Raw genomic sequence first — 21,295 nt, 5'->3', positions numbered from 1 at the left:
TTGGCAATAATCATGTTTGTGAGCTAGTTAGCTGGCTAGTCACATACACGTAGTGAGAAACTAGCTACAGCACCATCAGCCTCTTCTCTGGCCTGTGACTAGGGTATGCTGTATATCCAAAGGCACTGTGGGAGGAGGTACTGGAAAGTCAGATTTGTTGTAAGCAGGCATAATTCTCATCCCATAGGTTCTTTGCCTCATTTTGCATGCAGGCTGGAGATGTAAGCATTTAAAATTAAATTTCCCTGCCATCCAAATACATAGCTCTTTTCCATTTTAAGAGTGTTATTTTGCAGTTTAAGTAACTTTTTAGTCTATTAATATCTATTAATATTTTAATTTATTAATAGAAGGTTTATGTATATGATTTGATGTTATTACAGAAGAATTTATCTGAAAAATTGGCAGGAAGGTACATCATCACCATTTAAAGTCCATTCAGGGTGACCTAGCTTTTCCTTCTGCCATTATGAACTTACAGTATGAAGTCTTTCTCCTTGGTGAATCAGAATGATACTAATTTCATTTCATTAGTCCACTTTAAAAAAAAAAAAAGTATAAAAAAACTTCATTAGAATTTACACAAATAGCTTTACTGACAAAATGATGTAATACTCTTGTTTCTTAAGAAAGCACGTATACTTGTATCTTACTCTTTAATGAGTACTTTCTTCCAAATCCCCTCTTTTCTGAAGGCTGTTTGCCTGTGAGATATTGGAGATAAAGGATCAGCCAGAATGACTGCAGAACTCATTGTATTTTTCACAGAATTATATCCTATGGCAAGGGTATAAGGGTCAGTATGTTGACATTTGTCACACCACTGGAAGTCCCCAGCACCAGTCACATTTTTGAAGATGACTGTGCTACTGATTTCTGTGTTCCCCCCAAAACCCTTAAATACTTGTCAGCAATTGAAGGAAAGACATTATTTAATTAGATTTGAATAATTAGCACATTTGACAAGTTGTAGCAAAGACCTCATGTATATTACTGAATTATGAGATCCACTGTGGCAGAATATTTTTCAGAATTTGAGGAATGAATCAAAAAGGTGGAATAAATACATAAAGGAGGAAGGTTCTGTTTCAGTTTAATTTCCTCCAGTGTCCAGTATCTCTTTTTAATTTAGTTGCTTTTCCAGACTTAAAAAAAAAATCTTAATCTTATAAGAGCTTCCTGTCAAACTGGACTGTGATTTTTTTCCTTTGGCTTTATTGACCTTGGATGTATGTCTTGCCCTACTTAATAAAGGTTGCTTTGGAATAAATGTATGCTTTTGTTCAAGTCCCATCACTGAACTCTAAAGAAATAGAGACAGCTGCACTCAAACCAGCATAAATCAAGTGAAGTGTCAAGAAAAAATTAGACAGATAGCAGGTAAAAACAGCTTAAAAATGCATTATAAGGAAAGCCTAGAAGGACTGGCATCACCTGATTTGCCTGGCCTATGTTAGTACTGCATTGTCAGGTTAGTTGCCGAGATCTTTTTAAGACTTGAATTATAACCCTTTGGGACTTAACAGTCATCAGATTGCTGTAACAGATGAATGAAATCTTGTTGTTTGTGTCTGAGAGTCGATTAGGTCAAATCGAGCTTTTCATGAAATGCCACCTTGATTTTATACTAGCATATTCATTTTACACTGTGTGCTTAATTCATCTCAGGATTTACTGAGGGCAAGGATACTGTGATGTACTACAGTTAGGAATCATGCCTGGTAGAATTTCTGAGAAACCACTCCAAAGATGATGTAATCACCTTTATTTGTCTGCCAAATACCATCCATTCAATGAAGTAATTAGCACATGAACCATGAGAAGCAAGTGGAAGACCATGCCATGTGAACACGTGACAAAAAGGTGGAAGTTTTCTGAAGCTGGGTTCTTCTGCATGGCATGGGTCATCTATGATCTTCTGGGAAGAGAGTAGATAAAGGGACCCTGCAAAACTTTGGGCAGTCATCAGATGCTGAATTTACAGATATATGTTATGCTTCCTGGGAAAGAAAGCATATACAAGATGAGGGGACACAGTCTTGACAGATCAATACTGCTTGCCTCTTCTCTTTTGAACATTTCCTCTGTTTACCTTGTCCTGGTGTCACTGGACCTACACAGTGAGCCAACTTAGTTCATTAACTCATTGGAGGTCTGTGGCAGTGATTTTGAAGAGTCTCGGGCACTTGACAGTCATTTAGGCACAATTCAAAGAGTACATTTCTTTCTCATGGTGTCCTGGGTTCAGCAGTAGCAGTCATTTTTCTCCTTCTTGGTAGCTGGTGCAGTGCAGTGTTTTGACTTTCAGCTCGGGAACAGAGCTGATAACAAGGATGTTTTGGTTTGGCCAAGGACTTTGTGAGCCTCATGCTCTGCCAGGGAGGAGGGGAAGCCAGGAGGAAGCAGAGACAGGACACCTGACCCAAACTGACCAAAGAGGTATTCCATACCACAGCACGTCATGCCCAGGATGTAACAGGGAGTTAGCCGGAAGGGCTGGGAGACTGCAGGGTTGGAGGAGGTATCGGTTGGTGCTTGGTCGGGCTGAGGGGGGCGAGTTATTGGTCGGCTGGTGCTGAGGTGTTGTATTCTCTTCCCTTGTTATTTCCTTTGTCATTGTTATCATTGGTGGTAGCAGTAGTGATTTGTGCTATACCTTAGTTACTAAACTGTTCTTATCTCAACCCGTGGGAGTTGCATTCTTTTCGATTCTCCTCTCTGTCCCTCCGGGAGCAGGGGGAGGACAAGAAAGGGGGGGAAGTGAGCGAACGAGTTACCTGACTGGGTTTAAACCACGACACATGGATAAATTCCAACTTTGAAGTTGGAAGTAGAGTGACTTTTGTGTGCAATTCTGTTAAAACCTTCTTTAATGTTATCTGAAAGTCAAGCTGTGAGCTCTTAAGCTTGTTTTGTCCGTGTAAACCGTATTTGATAACTCCTGTTCCTGCCCTCTTGTTTTCCAGAACAAATTTCTCTTTCTTCCAGAAATGTAGGTTAAGAGCAGTGATGATATAGTTGGTTTGTGTGACTGGAGAGATAATTCTGGATATTTGTTTCTTGCACTTTGTAGTTGAACTTGAGTTCCAGTAAAGGGTGAGGGAAAGTTTGCCATTATTTGGTTGAATATTTAAAGTGCCTCTCCAGCAAAATAGATCTTTCTGGGGGAAAAAAAAAGCATCATGTTACTTTGCCTACAGCAGATTCATCCACACTGTTACAAGAAAAACTGCGGCTGATTTCATTGTGAACAAAGTATTGCTAGGCTGCTTTGAGAACTATTATTAGCAGGGTATCTTCTGTTTAATGAGTAACAAATGTCAAAAATTTTTGAAGAATAAGTTTTCAGTTATAATGTCAAATTTGAAGCATCTTCTAGTATTATATAATATATTCACATATATTTATATATTATATAAATATATTCATATATATATATATGAAGATATCTTCTAGTATATCTTCTAATATTTGTTCATCTAAAACATTCCACAGTAAGGTACTTCTCTGTTTATAAGCCAAAATATTAAGACACATTAAGTCAAAAAAACCCTTTAAAGATCAGAATATTTAATTTTGACCTCATTATTTTAACTTGTATGTTACAAAGAAAATTTTTTTTTGTTCTTATGGCATTGTTTTAAAAAGTTAGAAGAAAAAAGGAACTAAGACTTTAGGAACATAAAATTTCACAAAACATTCAGCATTTCTGGTTTTCAGCCTGATCTGGGATAATTTTTGACAGTTCCTATGAATAAATACATTTCTGTGTGACACTGCATCAAAATTATTAAATTTGTGTATTCAGAAACAATTTAACATTTACTTAAGTAAATATTTACTTTAGAACGTGAGCAACTTCTCTAAGTTGATCCTGGTTTGGATGTGGCATTGGACCAGATGACCTTCAGTAGTCCCCTCCAGCCTATATTATTCTGTGATTATATGCTTCCATTTTATAAAAGTGGTTGTGCTATTCATATTGTTGAGTTCTAATCTGTTGTCACAGTGGTCTTGTGTAACATTTCAGAGTCACTAAGTATTAAATAGGTTTTCTGAGGTTTGGAAATGAAACAATAATGAGGAATGATAGTTGGGAGCACAGCCACATTTAATAAAAGTCAATTAAAGTGATTAGATTGAAATGTGTCATCTACTGGCTAATGACAGAAATATTTTTTCTTAAGGTGGTTTGCAATGTTGTCTGAGTTATTCCAGCAGATTTCTCATTTTTCTCCTTTTGTTTGTTGGTGCATACTTTTGGAGCACTGTTTTGTTCCTTTCACTCTGCCTCACAGCCCATGTTCTGTATCTCTGTATCTCTGCAGTTCCGAACTGGCTCCCTGACTCTGGCTTCTTGTAGTGCTTCCACACCCTCCCTCTAAACCCTGTTGCTGATGGCTGCCAGGATGCTAATTCTAGGCCAGGATGCCTTCAAAGAGCTCATTACTAACCTGTCAGAACCTACTAATTTCTGTTCTACTCCAAAACTCCTTGATAACAGAAAGTTGCAGTCAGATGAACTCTCACTTCATTATAGATCTTATCTTTGCTCCTTAGCAAAGGTTGAACGCAATGTTTTCATCATTGGTATTTAAATTATTACTTAATGAAATTGCTAGACAGACTTAAAATCTTGTGAAACTTTTAAACTGTATTCAGAGTCAGGCTTTAATGTATCAAATCCTGTTGGCTCATGTTTGAAAGGATATTTTGAAATTACATTTGGAGACCTGATTTTAAAAAGTGCACTGCAATAGCTGTCTGAAAAGAGAAGTAAGAATTCAATGATTTGGTATTTGGAATTAGCACAGTAGTTGCATTCTGACTTTGTGTAATTACGGAGTATATTTCGTCTAATTTTATGATAAGCACAAAATTTCAAAACTGATGTCTTCATCATATCTGAAAGTTTTATGCAGAAACCTCTCTGTTTCTGATATATAGTGCTCTTGTTTTGTGCTTTTGGGTTTTTTTTCCTTTTTAACTTCATTGCAGGCAGCTACAAGACTTCCAGCTTTATTGATGTTGCTCATTCTCCTCTCCTTCTTTCAGAGACTTATCTGAAGAATACCCTTGGTAGTTGGCAGAGCCAAATTCCCACTTCAGAAGAAGCAGCAGCAGCTCTTAAAATTCAAGCCATCTGGAGAGGGACCTATGTTAGGAAAGTATTGAACAGCAGAAAACCAGGTGTGTCCTTTAAAAATGCCTTTTAAAAAATGTTTCATACTTCATCTTATTCAGATATTTACTGTAAAGATTTTGTTACTAATTAATGTCTAGTTAAAATGAACTGAAATATAATGTATATGTATATAACGCATGTTACAATTGAATCACTGATCTCTTATACTTAGAGGGTTAGGTGCATATGTGCCAACTGATGACTTAGTTGGCACATATGGTACTAAAAAGTAGAGGAAAGACAACCCTCCCTAGATTTTTGTAGGTATTAAACTAAAATTTTAAAGAGGGTAAGGTATTTATTGGAATAAACCAGAATTTGTGTTGTACTACTGAAAACTTTAAAACCAAACAGTTACTCATCAAATTTGGAGAGGATTAGTCATTTATATATGATGAAATAGCAATTGATATGTTATGGGACTGTTACACAGGAAGTTAGATAAGCATTTCCTTCTAGCCTCACAGTATATGAATATCTGAGGATTGTGACCAAGAAAACTGCTCAATTGTGAGATACACATTCCCTCTTTAGTAAGCCATCCCCATTCTGGATGCTGCTTGATTTACCATCATTGCTCGAGTTCTTTCACCTATATATTTAACCTGCAGCAGATGATCTCTTCAAGCTATCTTTTGTAAATTCATCTCCTCATTAGTAAATCTCATGCTGCCTCTCTCCAAACTATCACCTGTAGCCCAGTCTTGCTTAAGCTTTCCTTCTAAGTAGTCTAGTGCCCTCTATTTTTACTTACATAGAAATTTTTGTAAACTTCCAGTAGGAGTACTGATTCCTACAAATCCCAGAGGCCAGAAGCTATTATTTTGAAGTTTAGATTTTAGCTTTTTGTCATTTAAACACTATGTGAGCATCACAAGTCTTTTCTTCCATTGTCTGTGACTGTCTTCTTCTGATTTCTTAATATTTTTATTACCTTTAATCCTTTAATTCTGATTTTATCTTCACACTGCTTTATTGTGTTGGTTTTTTTTTCAGTCAGTCTATTCTTTTCTCCCTTTTCCCCGTTATATGTATATATTTTTTTACTTGTTATTGCAGTAAAGGGTTATTACTCTACCCCCTTCTTTTTTTCTTTTCTGTTTTTTCTTTTTTCTCCATCAGTTTCTGTCATGCAATAAAGAAGGATTCCTCCTAACTTCAGTCTTGAAAAGTTAAACAGTAGGTCTAAATTAGTTGTCCAGTCTTCATTTGTGTCATGTGGATAGAAGTAGACAGCTTGAGATGACACATTGTGTCATCTGAGAGGTATCAAACCTGGGTGGGATGGATTACCTACTGGAGTTGCCCAATTCTTTTCTTTTTATCTACACAGACTGCCTAGGCACATACCTACTTCTTCATAGTATCTGCAAATGAAAGCTGCTGGGATGTGAACAGTATCTTCTCCAAGGACAGAGATCATGTCATATCACTACAACATGTTACAGTGAAAAAACTGTAAATCAGAGAAAATACTGGCCACATCATTTTTGCAGCTGTAAGAGTGCCAAAAAGTACAAAGGTGATGATGAATAACATTTCCTCTGTCAAAGGAGAAATTAGTTTTCAGCTCTGTGAGACTTCTGTAAAATTCCAAATAAAAACTAGTGATTCATAAGGCAATTTACTTGTAAGAGTGGCATTTTTCACAAGTATTTGGTAGGAGTATATTTAGAACAATAAAAAAGTTAGATACTTTATTTTCTAACTTATTTTATTATTTACAGGTACTAAAGAAAACACTAATGTCAAAGAAACATTGCAAAACCTGTGGACTGCTATTGAGTTAAATTTTGAACAGTGTGCTGTAATGTTGTTAAGGTAATCATGAAATAAATCATTTTATTGCAAGCAATACCATAGAATTGCTATAAATTGCTGATTCACAAAATAAATATGGTAAGAGCATTACTAGTTTTAAAATTACAAAACTCTTGTTTTCAGTGGAAACATCCTGTGCTTTCTTCTGTGCGGCCTAAATGAGTAAAACTGTAGCAAATCTAATTGTAACAAGTATGTGTGTTACAGGCTTTTTTCCTACAGCTCGAACTGAACTGTTACCTTTCTCCAGTATTTAATTTTTTAATATCATAAAGGCTGTTTCAGAAGTATAAATCTGATGCTGATTTCTTAGCTAAACAGCTAACCAGTTGATTTAAAGAAGCGTTTTGATTCACGCTATCTGTTAAGGAGTCCTAGTTGACATTAGGAAGGAGGTAGCTATACTGTGTAATTATACCACAGTTTATAAGATCAGTAGATTTGTTTGTAGTACTTGCTTGATAGATGTATTTCTAGGAAGATGCTTTCATTGGTATTTAATTACAACTTTTGCAAGATAGCAGGTCTGATTTCAACATTGTTAGGTCATTTGCAAGCATGACACGCTTGAGGAATCATGTATTTTCATTAAGTCCTTCAAAAAATCTCACTGCAAGTGTTGCACAACTGATCTAGCAGTAGATTAGTTCTGCCAGGGGTGAGGAGTGAGAACTAGCAATAATTACTAGCTGTGGGTATAAATCCTTACTCCTCATAATCAGCAATTTCAGGAACACTCATATGGGGTGTAATTTTATTTCACTTTTTAGTGTTTCTAATCTGTTTTCTAATCCTGTTTTCAGTCTACCTTCAGACTTCTAAAACTTATGGGTCTGATTCGTAGGCATTGCCCCTGGGGATGCATTTCAGTGTTAAAACCATACTAATGTGATTTTCATATTTTAACTGCCAACAAACTTACATTTGATATAACAAGCTAGTACCATGGCCAATAAAGTCACATGCAGGAGTTTCAGAAGCTCACTATTAGGGGAAGTTTTCCCATTTTCTGACCCCAGGCTTTCTGGATGCCAGAAGCAATATTATTTTACAGCACAGATACCAGTTTAAAAGTCCTAAAACTTCAGTTTGTGCTAGGGTTACCAACTGTTTCTCATTATGCATCCCATGTAAGCTCATCATGTTTTTCCCACTATCATTTTCAATGAATTAAAGATCTGAGGTGTTTGGGGGGCTTTTTCTGCCTGTGTGCTCTTTATCAGTAATGTAAGGAACCGTTGCCAGGCTTCATGTCTAAAATTTCAAACTGTTCTGCTTTAAATGACTTCTGGCAGTACTTGCATCCACTGTGTGACTCACCTTAATTAAATATCAAGGTCAGCTATTACCACTGCTAAAAACATGAATGTGGAGATTGTTTCTGTAATTCCAATAACTATATAGGTATAAATGAACATCAAAGTAGCATTGTCCAAATCTAGAACAATTGCAATAGAACAATTTGAATATGTTCATAGTTGACACAAAAGACAGCTATCACCAAAAATGGATGTTGTGAGATTTCTTTAAGCTCTTTTACATAAACCATATAAACCAAACTTTGAATTAGAGCAATTAAAAGATAGCACAAAACACATATTTAGTAAACAATACTGTTTAGTGCAGAAATCAGGTAGTTAAAGAATAATGCAAGACAGAAGGAATGGCAGGGAAAAGGATATGCTTTCCTTCACCTCTGTGTAGGAATATTTTCACTCAATCTCCAGAGAAAATCACTGGAAAGAGCCAAAAGGTGGAGTGAGACCTGTTAACCATCTTCTATCCTTCACCCAGCAACCTGTTCATATGCCAGTAAATGCTGTAGCTGGTCTTCACATTGCTTTGTCCAGAGAAACATTAATTTTTGATACTGCATGTGCTAAATAAAAATTCATGGTGTCAGGTGCCAGTGAGGGTAGCTCTAACTTTGCAGAACATCATAACACCTCTGAGCTTATTTGCCTTACAAATAACTTCTGAATTTACAGTCTTAGGTTCCTTCCTGTGAGAAAGGAGTGTCTTTTATTCCATTTTAAATTTATTTCAGTTTGGTTTTATTCCTTTCTTGTTCAAAACAATTTTAAAATTAAATAAAGGGGTTTTTGATCTCCTAATGATGCCACAGCTTTAAGATGACAGCTTAATACACATAAATGGAGGTTCTAACTGATATTTATTAAATAATTTAAAAAAGAAGGAAAGTAGTTTCCTAGGAGCCATAATATTTTGGGCTATTCAATATAGTTGTATTTATGGTTAGACTGGCTGATAGAAATATTTGTAAGTATTGGCCATTATGAGCCATTAGATATTAAAGTGCTGATTCCTACCTGAGTTATTTTTTGAGAGTGAACAGCTACTAGAGGAATTTTAGTAACACATTTTATATTATTTTACATTCATGCATGAAGCAGTGTTCTTCATGCTTAGCATAAATTAAAGTCAAAATATATATGCCCTCCAGCTTAGATTCAAATATTTATATTGATTTATGCTTTCCAGAGAAATGTTTAAAAGAAACTGTAAGTCAATCGAAAAGTTTCCATGTTATGAAGATGAATGGTGTAAGATGTCTTTTGCTGACTATAATGGATCGTACACCGATCAGCCACCAAATACATGGTTTATGCTTTTTAGGTGAGTTTCATACAGCCCTATGGAACTATTACAAGGAAGTAGTAGAGATACACTGTGGTTTTTCACTAACCTGCTTCCAAAATGTAATTTTACAGAAGTCCGTTTCAAATACATGCTTTTACTTTGTGTTACACTACACAAGTGATTTTATTTGTGAAGTAATTATAATTTTTTTTTTTTTTTTAGAGAAATATTTTTTGTTCCAGAAGACATGCTTATAGTGCCAAAGGTGTATACCACTATCCCTTCCTTTAGACTTCATGTTGTTGATAATGACACACTGGAGGAAATGCCCCATGTCTTTTTCAAAGTGGCACCTTGTGTTTATCCCAAAAATAAGGTAAATACAAAGTGTCATTGTGAAAAGTATAATTTTAAAAATAATAACAATTAACCTAATTCTGAGGACATTTTTAGCTATATCATAATGTTCTACTTAGAAGTGGCCCTTATTTTTTATCGAGTTTGAACAGAGACTGTCACTGATCTGCATCTGTGCTAAACCTTTTACAGTGAAGGAATAACCTTAATTTTCTTTAATGTTTTTTACTAATGCTAAATGGAGGAACATCATCCAACTTCCCTGTGCTGTTGGCAATATAAATGTGCTCCCCCTCAAAACCTGTGTGTTACCTCAGATGCATTAGTGTAGTTTGCTTTTAAAAGCATAACTGTATTTTTAAAGTGTCATCACAGCTTCCTGTCCTCCTGCCTTTTCATGTTTAGACTAAAGAAGATAGTTTGCTGAGTCTTTCCTTGCGAGTTATGTATTCTGCACTCTTGATTACTCCCTCCTCTGGACTCTTTCTAATTGCTGTTGGCTTTTTTCTTGTTTATTATGCCCAACACTGAGCACACTAAACTTTGCCTCAAGGATTAACTTGTGGCCATACAAATGAGTAAGGAATGACAAGCTTACATGTTTTGGGGCTTTACTTATGCTAATATGTCCAGCTATGATGCTTGTCTTATTGTACAACACCATTGTTGAGTCATGTAATGCTAGGTGCTTTCCTGAAGAATCCTGTAGTTTGTTATTCTTGACTAAATATAGTGTATTTCACCAGTGATTTTAATGCTGTTTTTTTCAGATCATTTCACTGGTTTAAAATAATCTCAAATTCTTATTTTCCCTTATCTAAAGTTACAATCCTCCTTAGTTAGTGGTATCAGCTAATTAAACATGTATGTTCTCCATTTCACCATCCACATTATTAATACAAATGTTGGATGGAATCAGGTTAGATCTTTGAAATCTCAGTGACTGCATCCTGCTCTTTGAAAAGGAGCCTTGAATATGTACTTTCTGGATGTGATTTCCAACAGGCACCCTAGTTTCTTCATTATGACATCATTTCCGTAGGCTTGGATGAATGATCAAAGAGATCAGGTGTCTCCTCCTTTCCTATAGTGTGCTTTCCTACAGAAGGAAGCTTGATTGGTTTGATAGAACTTGCTTTTTCAGACTTTTTGCTATGTTGAGGGGGTTGCAAGGAGTTTTGTTAGTTACTTCGTTATGTTTTCAGCCATCGGAGCTATGCTGTTAATTTTCTAGACAGCTTTGTCCATCTAAAAAAAATACAGCACTGCAGTTCTGTACTCTTCCAGAGCCTTATCTGTCCTCCATCAGATATCAAACATAATTTAACATAACTAAATTTAAGAGATTTGTGATTCATTTAATCTGTTAATTAAATATCCTTCAGACAGTTCAGAAGTTCATGAGGCTAACTAATCCAAACCCTTGTTTTATCTGTATAATCATTTACTACTTCTCTTCCTATTCTGGCCTACCTCTGACTTCTGTAATATTACCACTAATACTAACTATTCTAGCCACGTCTTCGCAGTTTGATCTTTTAGCGAAGACATGTTCACATTTTAGCCTTCTCAGTCTCATCTGTCAGTAACAAAGAATTGATCTCATTTACAGTCTAACACTGTAGGAGCAGTTTTCTTGTCTTTCTTTTGTCACTTCCAATTTCATCAGAAATTTCTTTTTTTTTCACTAGAATGAACTTGCCTTATCTAGTGTTTATAGGGAATATTAGCTGAATGTGTCTGCTACTGCTGGGGGAATAGACTTAAATAAGAAGGGTTGCTCTCAAAACTAATTTGGGATCCTTAGAGGTGGGGTGTAGATTCCACCAGACAGGAAAATTCAACATTCGACAGTGGCAAGTGGCAGGATGCTTAAAGAAATTTCAGTGGTGAACATTACTTACTGCTTTTAAAGAAAGTGATGGGTTATGGAAAGAGCAGTCACAACCAGATTTACTTCAGATTTCATAATCAGAATCTGTCCTGCTTAGCAGGGTAGAACTGTCTAGTTCTGCTTTGCAAGACAGGTTTTCAATTTCACTGATTTTACTAATTCTTTCTCAGACCTCCTCCCATTAACACATATCTTTCTTGGCTAAAGATGGCAAAACTATTGCAATATTCCAGATAAGACCTTACCAACTCTTCGTGCAGTACAGTAGTTTTAGTATTGGAAATGTTTATTTTGTTATGCATTACCCCACCTGGTACATTCCATTTTTTTTTTCCTGAATACTGCTGATAGGTTCAGTCATTCTGTCATTAACTAATGATAATGGCCCCTTTTATTTTATTCCTATCCTTCCTTATTGAGGAATACCCCTCTTAAAGCAGATGTTATTATTCTTTAAACTTAAATTTATGTTTTATAATATTAAATGTGGTTAATATCAGTAAAAAAGTGATTTTAGTTTAAGAGTATTAAAACAGAATTGTGCAGGTATGCTGTATTTTTTTAACTCTTCTAATTACATTTCTTAACCACTGCTACTGAGTTTCTCATTAAGAACATAACCTTATACTGTACAATTTAGCTTGGTTTTCCTAGTTGTAAATATTTCAGTGTTTCAGTGAACCTGCAAAAGCTGTTGAGAGCTCTATTGATGTTTTGACATGACGCTATGAAATTATAATGAAAGAAAAATACAGTGGTATTATTTTACCTGTCTTTTTAACAGTATTTTGTGAAAATAGTCAACAATACAGTACATCAAGCAAGAAATTATGCAGTATGCTTGAATTCCTAAACGTCAGTATTATTACAGAATAGTTAGTTGTTCTGCTTCAAAACTGTGTATCAGCTATTTACAACAGAGCTAAGAGAAAATCCTATCAACAGATATTGTTATTCTGCTGCAGAGATGCTCCTGGAACACATTATAAGTTCATTTCAGAATGACTGACAATAAGGATAAAATTTGCACACTAGCAATAATGTCTACCTTCTTTCTGCAGACATTATGATCTAGACAGGAACTATTTGCTTTGCATTATTTGGAAATTTTTGGCATTAATTTTTTCTTCTTCCGTGGTAATTTTATTTACTGCTGATACAGTTGTTTGGTTCTGGTTTTGTGCTTTGAGTCGTTTGTTTGGGTTTTTTGGGGGAGGTTGGGGATTTTGGGGAGGGGGGTGTTGGGTTTTGTTTGGTGTTTTCTTTGTTATGTTTTCTTTTTTTTAATTCTATTTTCTTTGTTATTCATATATATATGCTTTTTGAACAGATTGTAGAAAGGATAGAGATAAGTATTTCTCAAGCTTCAGCTGGCTAACAGGATAAGAATTTAAGAAATCATCATTAACAACGTATTTAGTCTAGAAAATATAAGTCAAATTCTGGACACTGATCAGGACGCTGATCAGTTATTTGTCTTGATTAGTCGTAGAAGGACATATGGAAATAATTTTTACTAGAAAGTTACTGTAAGTGGCACATTAGATAACAACCCTTTCTGATTCTAGATACTGAACTGTAACAAGTTTACTTGTTACCTACAATTGGTAACAAGTTTACCAATTGTAACAACTTTATCTTCATTACCGTTAGGTAATGAAACCTTTCACAGGTTTTTGAGAAAGAGACTTTAATCTGATGGTGTTCTCTAGATCTGTTTCCTAACTTAACAGTAGTGACTGATGATTACTCAGTGTTCCTAACACCTGCAAAATTCAGTTACTGTGCTTATTCCTTACAGTATTCAGAAAGTGCCCACTCAAACATTTTTTTTATCTTCAGTCAAATTTTTCTGCTTATTTGTAGTGAACATTAATATTGCATAATGTTATCTTTATAAACAGGTATACAACATAAAGTACTTTGCTCTGCTGTCAGAAATTATTTTAGTATCTGCCTAGATTCCTTTCAATTTTTGTGTGTACTTGTTATGAACAGGGGGGACTTAAATGTATGCTTAACTAACTTATTTAAATAAGTGAGTTCTTCTGACTCATAACTGAATGGTTACCATTACCTTGTAATGAGTAAAGGGTGTGAAGTGCCTTGCAGTTACAACTGCACAAATTGGAATCTTGAATAATTTCTTTTACTTTCATTCTAAATTTTCAGTAGTACTGAAGCCACAACCCTGCATTATTGCATACTCCTGAAATCACAACCATAGAATCATAGACTAGTTATTATAATTTTTTTTCAGCAAAGCTTTTTTACTGGTAAGTACTGATTTCCTTTAACTGAAATTTCAAACACTGCCAAGAGAGAAAACCTGTCAAAGAATTTTCATCTGGACTATTTCTTGGGTGGAATATGAAATTTTCTGTTTGAAATAGCACGTTAGTATGGCTAACTTAGAGAACTTGAGGAAGGGACTTAATCCGGAGTTCCCCTGTTATAGTGCAACTGATATTGCACTCACCATATCCCTTTTTCATGCCCCTGCCTTTCAAGTAATGAAATACATTGCCTGTTCTTTTTTTCAAATACAAAATAAAATCAAATATAATTGTATTCTTGTTCCCCATATTCCTCTTATTGGGATTTGTAAAGAGCAGACAAATCTGCATCAGGGTTATTAATTGTGCTTCATTTTTAATTAACTATTTAATTTTTAAATAATACAGATTTTTTTCTTAAATCAACATTTTCATAAAAATGAGATTAATATCCTGATATTTAATGCTATACTTACGATCCTTTCAGAAAGGATACACATTTATGGCTGAAGCATGGACTGGTGACCTACCTGTGGCAGCTGGAAGATGGAGGCTCCGGCTCATTGGTTCTCACACTCCGCTCCCATTTCTCTCTCGTGATGCTGTAAATAATATCTATTCTATTAAAGAAATTAAAGAGTATTACATACCCAATAACAAGCACTTAATGTTCAGGTAAATACTGAGAGAAGAATGATTAAATTCTGCTTTTTATATGGACCATACCTGTCAGAAAAGTATGTTCTCTTTCTTAGAAGGGGAGGATTGTAAGGCAAATATCAGAATTTTGGGGGCCATCAATGTGCAATATGAAATTTAATATTTCTTATTTTCTGAAATATTGCCACTGCCTAATGAAGAACAGGTATGAAGTACACAGGCTGTAACTTTAAAATCATAATAACAGTATTTTGCATTTTTCTAAGTTCAATCTTGAGATCTTATCCATATGTCAATTACTGAAACTCCATAGTACTCTGGGGGATTAAATGTATTAAAATCAAGATTTTGCAGGTGTGGAGGAGACATGGAGTTTGATTTATTATTTTATTTTTTTTTCAGTGTTCAGATAAAGCTTTAAATAATACAGAAATAAACCACTTTCTTTTCTGATATATTAGACCAATTTCCATCTTGCGGTGTTGGTGGAAAAATTTATATAGATTTTATTTTAGCATGCTAATTCTTTTAGGAGAATGTATTTAATAAAAATGTGATTTAATTTTTATTAGTCTTTTTTAGTTTATTAGAGTTTATTAAAATATTAAAATCAGTTTCTTATGGCTGAGCTTGAGTTCAGAACTGACTCTGACGAAATCAATTTACTTACTTTTACATAAAAGACTGCACACTGCAGTAAAACAGGCCCCGTGCTTAAAGCTGATTGCACATATATATTTTGAAGTTTAATTCTAGAATATTTTCCTTTGACTCCTGACAATTTGTACTAATATTTCTAATTAATGGATTATTTAATTGGAATAGTTCCCTAATCTGGCTAACCATGTTTTTCAACAAACAGTAAAACCACAGGAGGGAAAATATACATGTGGTTATTAGGTAAGGCAGTGACAAAAGAAATGGCAAGACCATACTATTTTTTTGCAGCAGCACTTAGTTTTATCATAAATTCACTTCACTCAACTTTACTACAGGAAGTTTAGCCCACCAGATTGTGGGAAAACAATTGACCACAAACTCAAGTCTTACTTCCAGGTCAGCACAACATTTAGGCACTTTCCTAAGAAAGAATGTTCTGGCATAGTGGATAGTTGGTTATATTGCTATAATTTTTTTCTTCCTCTTCAGGTATTCAGTAAAAGCCACAGCATCACATATTGCTACAGTGCAGGTACAAACCTCTAAATCAGATGTGTTCATTAAACTACAAGTCCTAGATAATGAAGTGGAAATTTTGAGTGTCACGGGAAAGGGACAGGCAGTCATCCCTGCTTTTAATTTCTTGAGTAATGAAATGCTTTTGAGTTCTCAATGTAAGTATTGTATTCTGTATTTGATAATTTTATTAACTGAGGGGTATGCACTGTTACAGTATGTTTAGATAATCATAGAAAATACTTTTTTTTCTGCTTTTTCCGTGAATCCTTAATTGCTTTGTGATTGAGTGAAATCAGATTAATTTTTAAGCAATGAACAGGAGTCCTTCGTCCTCAGCAATGAGGAAAGGTACTGAAAGGACTGACTGAAATAAGGTGTCCAGCCTTGTTTTCTTCCTCTGTCTTTTGATCGTCTTTTATAACTGACTAAAGACTTTGCGGATAATTGAAGTAGCTTCTCAGTTTTTTAAATTTTTATGCGTATGCTTGTCTTGTCCTTGAGAATTGAAGTAAGTTTCATTTTTCAAGAGCTTGCCTTTGTTTGATCTTAAGGTTCAAAAATTTTTGGCTCTTAGGAAACAGATGCCCATACCGTGGAACATGGTAGGTAATTCACAGGTTTAAAGCCTTACGGTTTAAATGCACTGTCCTGTGCACCACTCCTTTTAGCAGCAGCACATGTTTTATTTGCTTGTCATCCAGCATATGAGGCCCAGAGTACAAGGAAAAAATACACTTAATAAATTATATAATAATTATCCCTAAGAAAAACTCTGCTGTTTTGACTGTAGCTCCGCTGTGGTTTCACAACGATATTCATACAAGACACTGAAGGAAGAGCTACTTTTCCTAGACTTGCAAAGTTGGCATAAGGGGCGTAAATGCCCATTTTGCTATTATACTATTGTCAGTTCTTTGTGATAGTAACTGAAATACTGAGAAAAAGTTATGGGAACACTTGAATTAAACAAGATTTCTTTTGAGACAAATTTATTTGAAAGTTACAGCAAATAATCATTTTTGGCTGAACATTTGGATCTGAGAAGGTTTTTGCTCAAAGTTTTTCTTGTTTCTTTGTTTTTTAATTGCTATTTATTACATTGCAGTCTTGTCAGCTCAGCTCTTGTTGAAGGTGAGAACCAGTGTGTGTTCAAAGGTCACCTTTCATAAGTATGCTAAAATTCATGTGTTTTCTCAATGTACTTTGAAACTTGTGATTGTAGCTAAGAAAAATCAAGCCTAGCACCAATTAAAACTGACTCTCTGTAGTTCAGCAAGTTAACAGTCTGAATCTACTTTACATCTAAGCCTCACAGCATGTAAATACTGGGCTAAGGGGCAAGGAGGTAAAGAAAATTAAGTCAAACTCTTTTCAGTGGAATCCAGTGACATGACAAGAGGAAATGGGCAAAACCTGAATAATAGAAAATAAATTTAAGGATGAGAAAAGCTGATTTGGAGGGTGGAGGTTGCTTGGTTTGTGGTTTTGTTAGGGTTTTTATTTTTACTCTCAGGGAACAGTTTGCCCAGAGAGGTTTTGGAGTCTTCATCTTTGGAGATAATCAAAACCCATCTGGATATGGCCATGAGCATCCTGCCCTATATGACCCTGCATTTTAGCAATGGAATTGAACTAAATTATCTCCAGAGGTGTCTTCCAGCCTTGCTCAGCCTCCTGTGACCCTGTGGTATCAATTAGTAGAGAAGGCTCAAGTTTGGGGTTTTTATTTCATGATACACAAATAATCTAGTTTCCTTGGATAATCTGTCCAACTAAGGAGGTATGTTTACAACTGGACTTCATGGAGAGATCCTTCAGCTTGAGACTGTAGCAATACTCTGCATCATCATCCCCCTCTGATGTAGTGAGGTAACTTCTTGCGCACGCCAGACGGCAGAGTTAGGTTATCCGGACATCCTCTTTCGTGCTTCACTTCAGGCTTTCAGAAGTTAGTTCTAATGAACTCGGTACTCAGGAGCTACCATCAGACAGTATAAGCTGTTTGCTGCTGGCATTTTTGTTGTTTGGTAAAGTTGGGGCTAAAGCAAAAGCCTTAACTTTTGCTGCTTTTTAAAGAAGCTAAAACAGGAATGAAAATTTTGTCATATGAAAGTACTCTTGGGCAGTTGATTGCACTGGATTTTGAAGTGCTGTTTAATTTTACTATTCAGGACCAATAAATACAGCTGAATGAGGTACATAATTCTTAGGCACGTTTTCAATAAATGTCCCTGTGGTATTTGAGTAATCTTTAACAAAAGTGAAGTACCATCTTTTATGTAATAGATTGCAGATGCTACTGCCATGCCATCTTAACTTCTTTCATAATTTTAGTTTGTTTCCCTGTTTTCTGTACACTTCTTAAGCTGTTTCCATTTTATTTGTAAGACAGTGTACTATTTTTAATTTTTCACTATACCTGTGGGGTTTCATTTTGAAAATTATATTACTCATCAGCATTACAAGTTTGCTTAAGTAAAGCAGTTGTTTAGAAGCAAACAAGTCAGCTACTGTACTCTCCATGGACACCACTATACATCAATGTTGTAAGACATTAAAGTCTTCAGTCCTTTCATGAAGACTTTTATACAATAAATCTTTTGTAGATCTGTGAGTTTCTGCCTGTTTGAGTGTATTCAGAACTGGAGGCAAAGACAAATTCTTCAAATACTGCATTGTATTGCTTCAGTAGAGCCCAAAATAGCATATTTAATGTGCTCATCACCACTATTTTGAACTGTGTAGTTTTCTAGCATCCTTTAGAAAAAATGTTTCATCTAAATTTCCAATTTTTTGTATCATTTCTAATAATCTAATCATGTTTATGAAGCATCTTGAGTTTTGTCTCAACTGCATCTTATAACCAGAAATGCAAAATTAAATACTGTGGAGACCATGCTCTTAAAATCTTTCATTAGATGACAGTGTTGTGGTTTTAAAGGAACTCAAGGATAAGCTGTCATAATTTTGTCCTAGTTACCAAGATAATCAATAGCTGGTTTGGGTACTGGTTTTGGAATGTGGGAATGGATTAATAAGCTTATTAGTAGACTGATGGAAATAGCAGCAGGAAGGCTGTGAAATAGCTCAGATTAGGGTCAGCATCACAGTTCTTGAAATAAATTGCCACATTACCCTCACTCAAGTGGAGAAAGTTTCTTTCATGAAACTGACTTGTTGGCAAAGATCACAGTCTGAAACATGATAAGGTGAAAGAGAATATAAATGTGTTCCAACAGATGCTGGAAGAGGGAGAATGGGTCAGAATACATAAGAGGGACATTTTGACTTTGCCAGACTAGCAGAGGGCATAGACAAGAAGAACTTTACAAAATATCCTAAGAAATCAGACATACACTTAGACTTCTATCTCTTAGTCTTATGTGCTATGATACAAATAATTTCTGGTAATTTAAAGTTACTTTAATCCACTGTGAATCATTCAATGAAATACCTGTTACATTAAGCTGATTGAAAGTAGAAAGGTTATTGTTTAAGGTTTGTATTCAGCAGTGGAGCCTGTAAGATAAGTTTTATGGTTTTAGACTGTATTTGAAGGTGAAACAAATATTCTGATTCCATTTAAGTGTGAGTGTATAGAAAGTTTTCATTTGCAAAGAATGGCGATCACAATTTGTTGGTTTTTTTACTATTACTATTATTTTTACAATACTAGACCAAGTGGCCTTAATATTGAAATTCTTTTCCTGTATGAGGTATCTTGTGTGTTACAAAGCAGACATTTTGTGTAGGTATTCCAGATTTTTCAGAGCATCCAAACTAAATGAAAAGATTGAATGTATTCAGTATGACCAATATGACAGCATCATATTACCCAGCCTGCTGAATGTCTGCAGGTGCAATTTATGGTGTTGTAAAAGCATGTTTCATGTTCCTCTGCTGTTGTGAACAGCAGCAGGAAATTATGGCCAGTACAATAACAAGATAGGGACCTCCATAAATGCCAATGCCAAGTTCAGGTGGGGATTTGTAAAACTGACACTCAATACAAGATTGATACTGTTAGCAGCTAGTTGTTCTCTAAACAAGTGTGTTTTCACAGAACAGGAATAATCAGAAATGGCTATACCATCAGCACCAAAATTGTTATTTAGGAAAGGCAATCTTCACATTTGAGATTTATTCAGAATCGCGCGTTCTGTCTCTCATAGAATTGATCACTGTGTTGCCAGAAGTGACATTAAGTGACCTTATTGTGCAAGTATCACCAATAAAACATTATTCCCCTTTCCCACCCATAACCTGTTAATTCATCTACAGTCACAGATGGTTTCTAAATTCTTTTATAGCTAAAAAAAAATGCATTAAACCACTTGATTTTGAATATATTTACCTCTCTGAGGTGCAGCCAATGACATGGACCTGTAACATTCGCTTGTCAATAAAGGAGTTACATATTAACATGTTGCAAGTACAACTCATTTTATTGGTACAAGCACAGCAGTCCTGTAAGCACAGATGGGGAAGAGGATGCTCATAATCCTTTTATTTTCCATAGTAGCAATCTGGTACGATCCAGTGTCGAAGCATAAAAATCATGTTCAGAAATCTTGAGTTTGAATCTGGAACCACAGATAGATGGTCGTTCCTCCTAATCAGAGCTTTGCTTAGGAAAAACAGGAATGGATATTTATGTATGTAGCAAGAAAAGTAATTTGGTATCACAGCACCACCTGGTGACAATTGCTAGAACTATTATTTTGAATGTTTGATGGGAACTTCTCCAAGTCATCTTTGCAGCACGGAAAGCAGAATGATTATGGATGGGTTGTTAAGTAGAATCCTTATGGAGGATTTCACCATTCTGAACTATCTTCATGGCAAAATCGTCCTCTGGGCAAAACATTGTAGAATTTTTTAATTCTTAAGCTCTTCAGGTTTAGGAGAGAGAGAGGAAAAGGACAGTGAAGGCTGATCATAGCTGAAGAAATACAGCCTCCCTTGAAACCCACGTACCTTGATAGGTAGAGGTAGGCTCTTTCAGACAGCAGCACACAGCTCCCAAAGCCCAGACATCTGACCTTCTGGAGGGGAGCTCACCTCTCTTGACTACAAGAGGGAGTACATCTACTTGGATTCACTTCTCTAAAGCTACCGTTTTGTAAATCATTTGCACTGTTCCTTGATAACAGTGCTCAAGCAGGCATTGAAGATCCTTCCTGACTAGAAACCTTGATGCAAATATTGCAAATGGTTGCCTAAAGGCAAGTTACCTGTTTGGAAAATGTCTGTGTGTAGCGTTATTCTTCCATTTGGAATCCGAATTATTTCTTTGCAGCACGTTTTCACAGAGATAGAAAA

The 21,295-nt window shown here is 35.4% G+C and overlaps 1 protein-coding gene across 3 annotated transcripts in view; it reads left to right on the top strand.

The window, feature by feature from the left end:
- The window catches only part of ADGB (androglobin), a 112,279-nt gene that overhangs the window by 66,933 nt on the left and 24,051 nt on the right, over positions 1-21,295 (top strand). For all 3 annotated transcript variants that reach the window (XM_057406847.1, XM_057406846.1, XM_057406848.1), the window contains exons 22-27: positions 5,056-5,190; positions 6,913-7,006; positions 9,509-9,643; positions 9,830-9,983; positions 14,622-14,809; positions 15,944-16,128. In XM_057406847.1, the coding sequence (XP_057262830.1) occupies positions 5,056-5,190; positions 6,913-7,006; positions 9,509-9,643; positions 9,830-9,983; positions 14,622-14,809; positions 15,944-16,128 (891 nt within the window). The remainder of the gene's footprint in view (positions 1-5,055; positions 5,191-6,912; positions 7,007-9,508; positions 9,644-9,829; positions 9,984-14,621; positions 14,810-15,943; positions 16,129-21,295) is intronic.

This window comes from Pezoporus wallicus, unplaced genomic scaffold, assembly GCF_028554395.1.
Source record: "Pezoporus wallicus isolate ANWC-B61680 ecotype Strahan unplaced genomic scaffold, APGP_CSIRO_Pwel_v1 scaffold_6362, whole genome shotgun sequence".
Taxonomy (NCBI): Eukaryota; Metazoa; Chordata; class Aves; order Psittaciformes; family Psittacidae; genus Pezoporus; species Pezoporus wallicus.
Note: the sequence above shows the minus strand (reverse complement) of the source record. Positions and strands in the feature narration are given on the sequence as shown.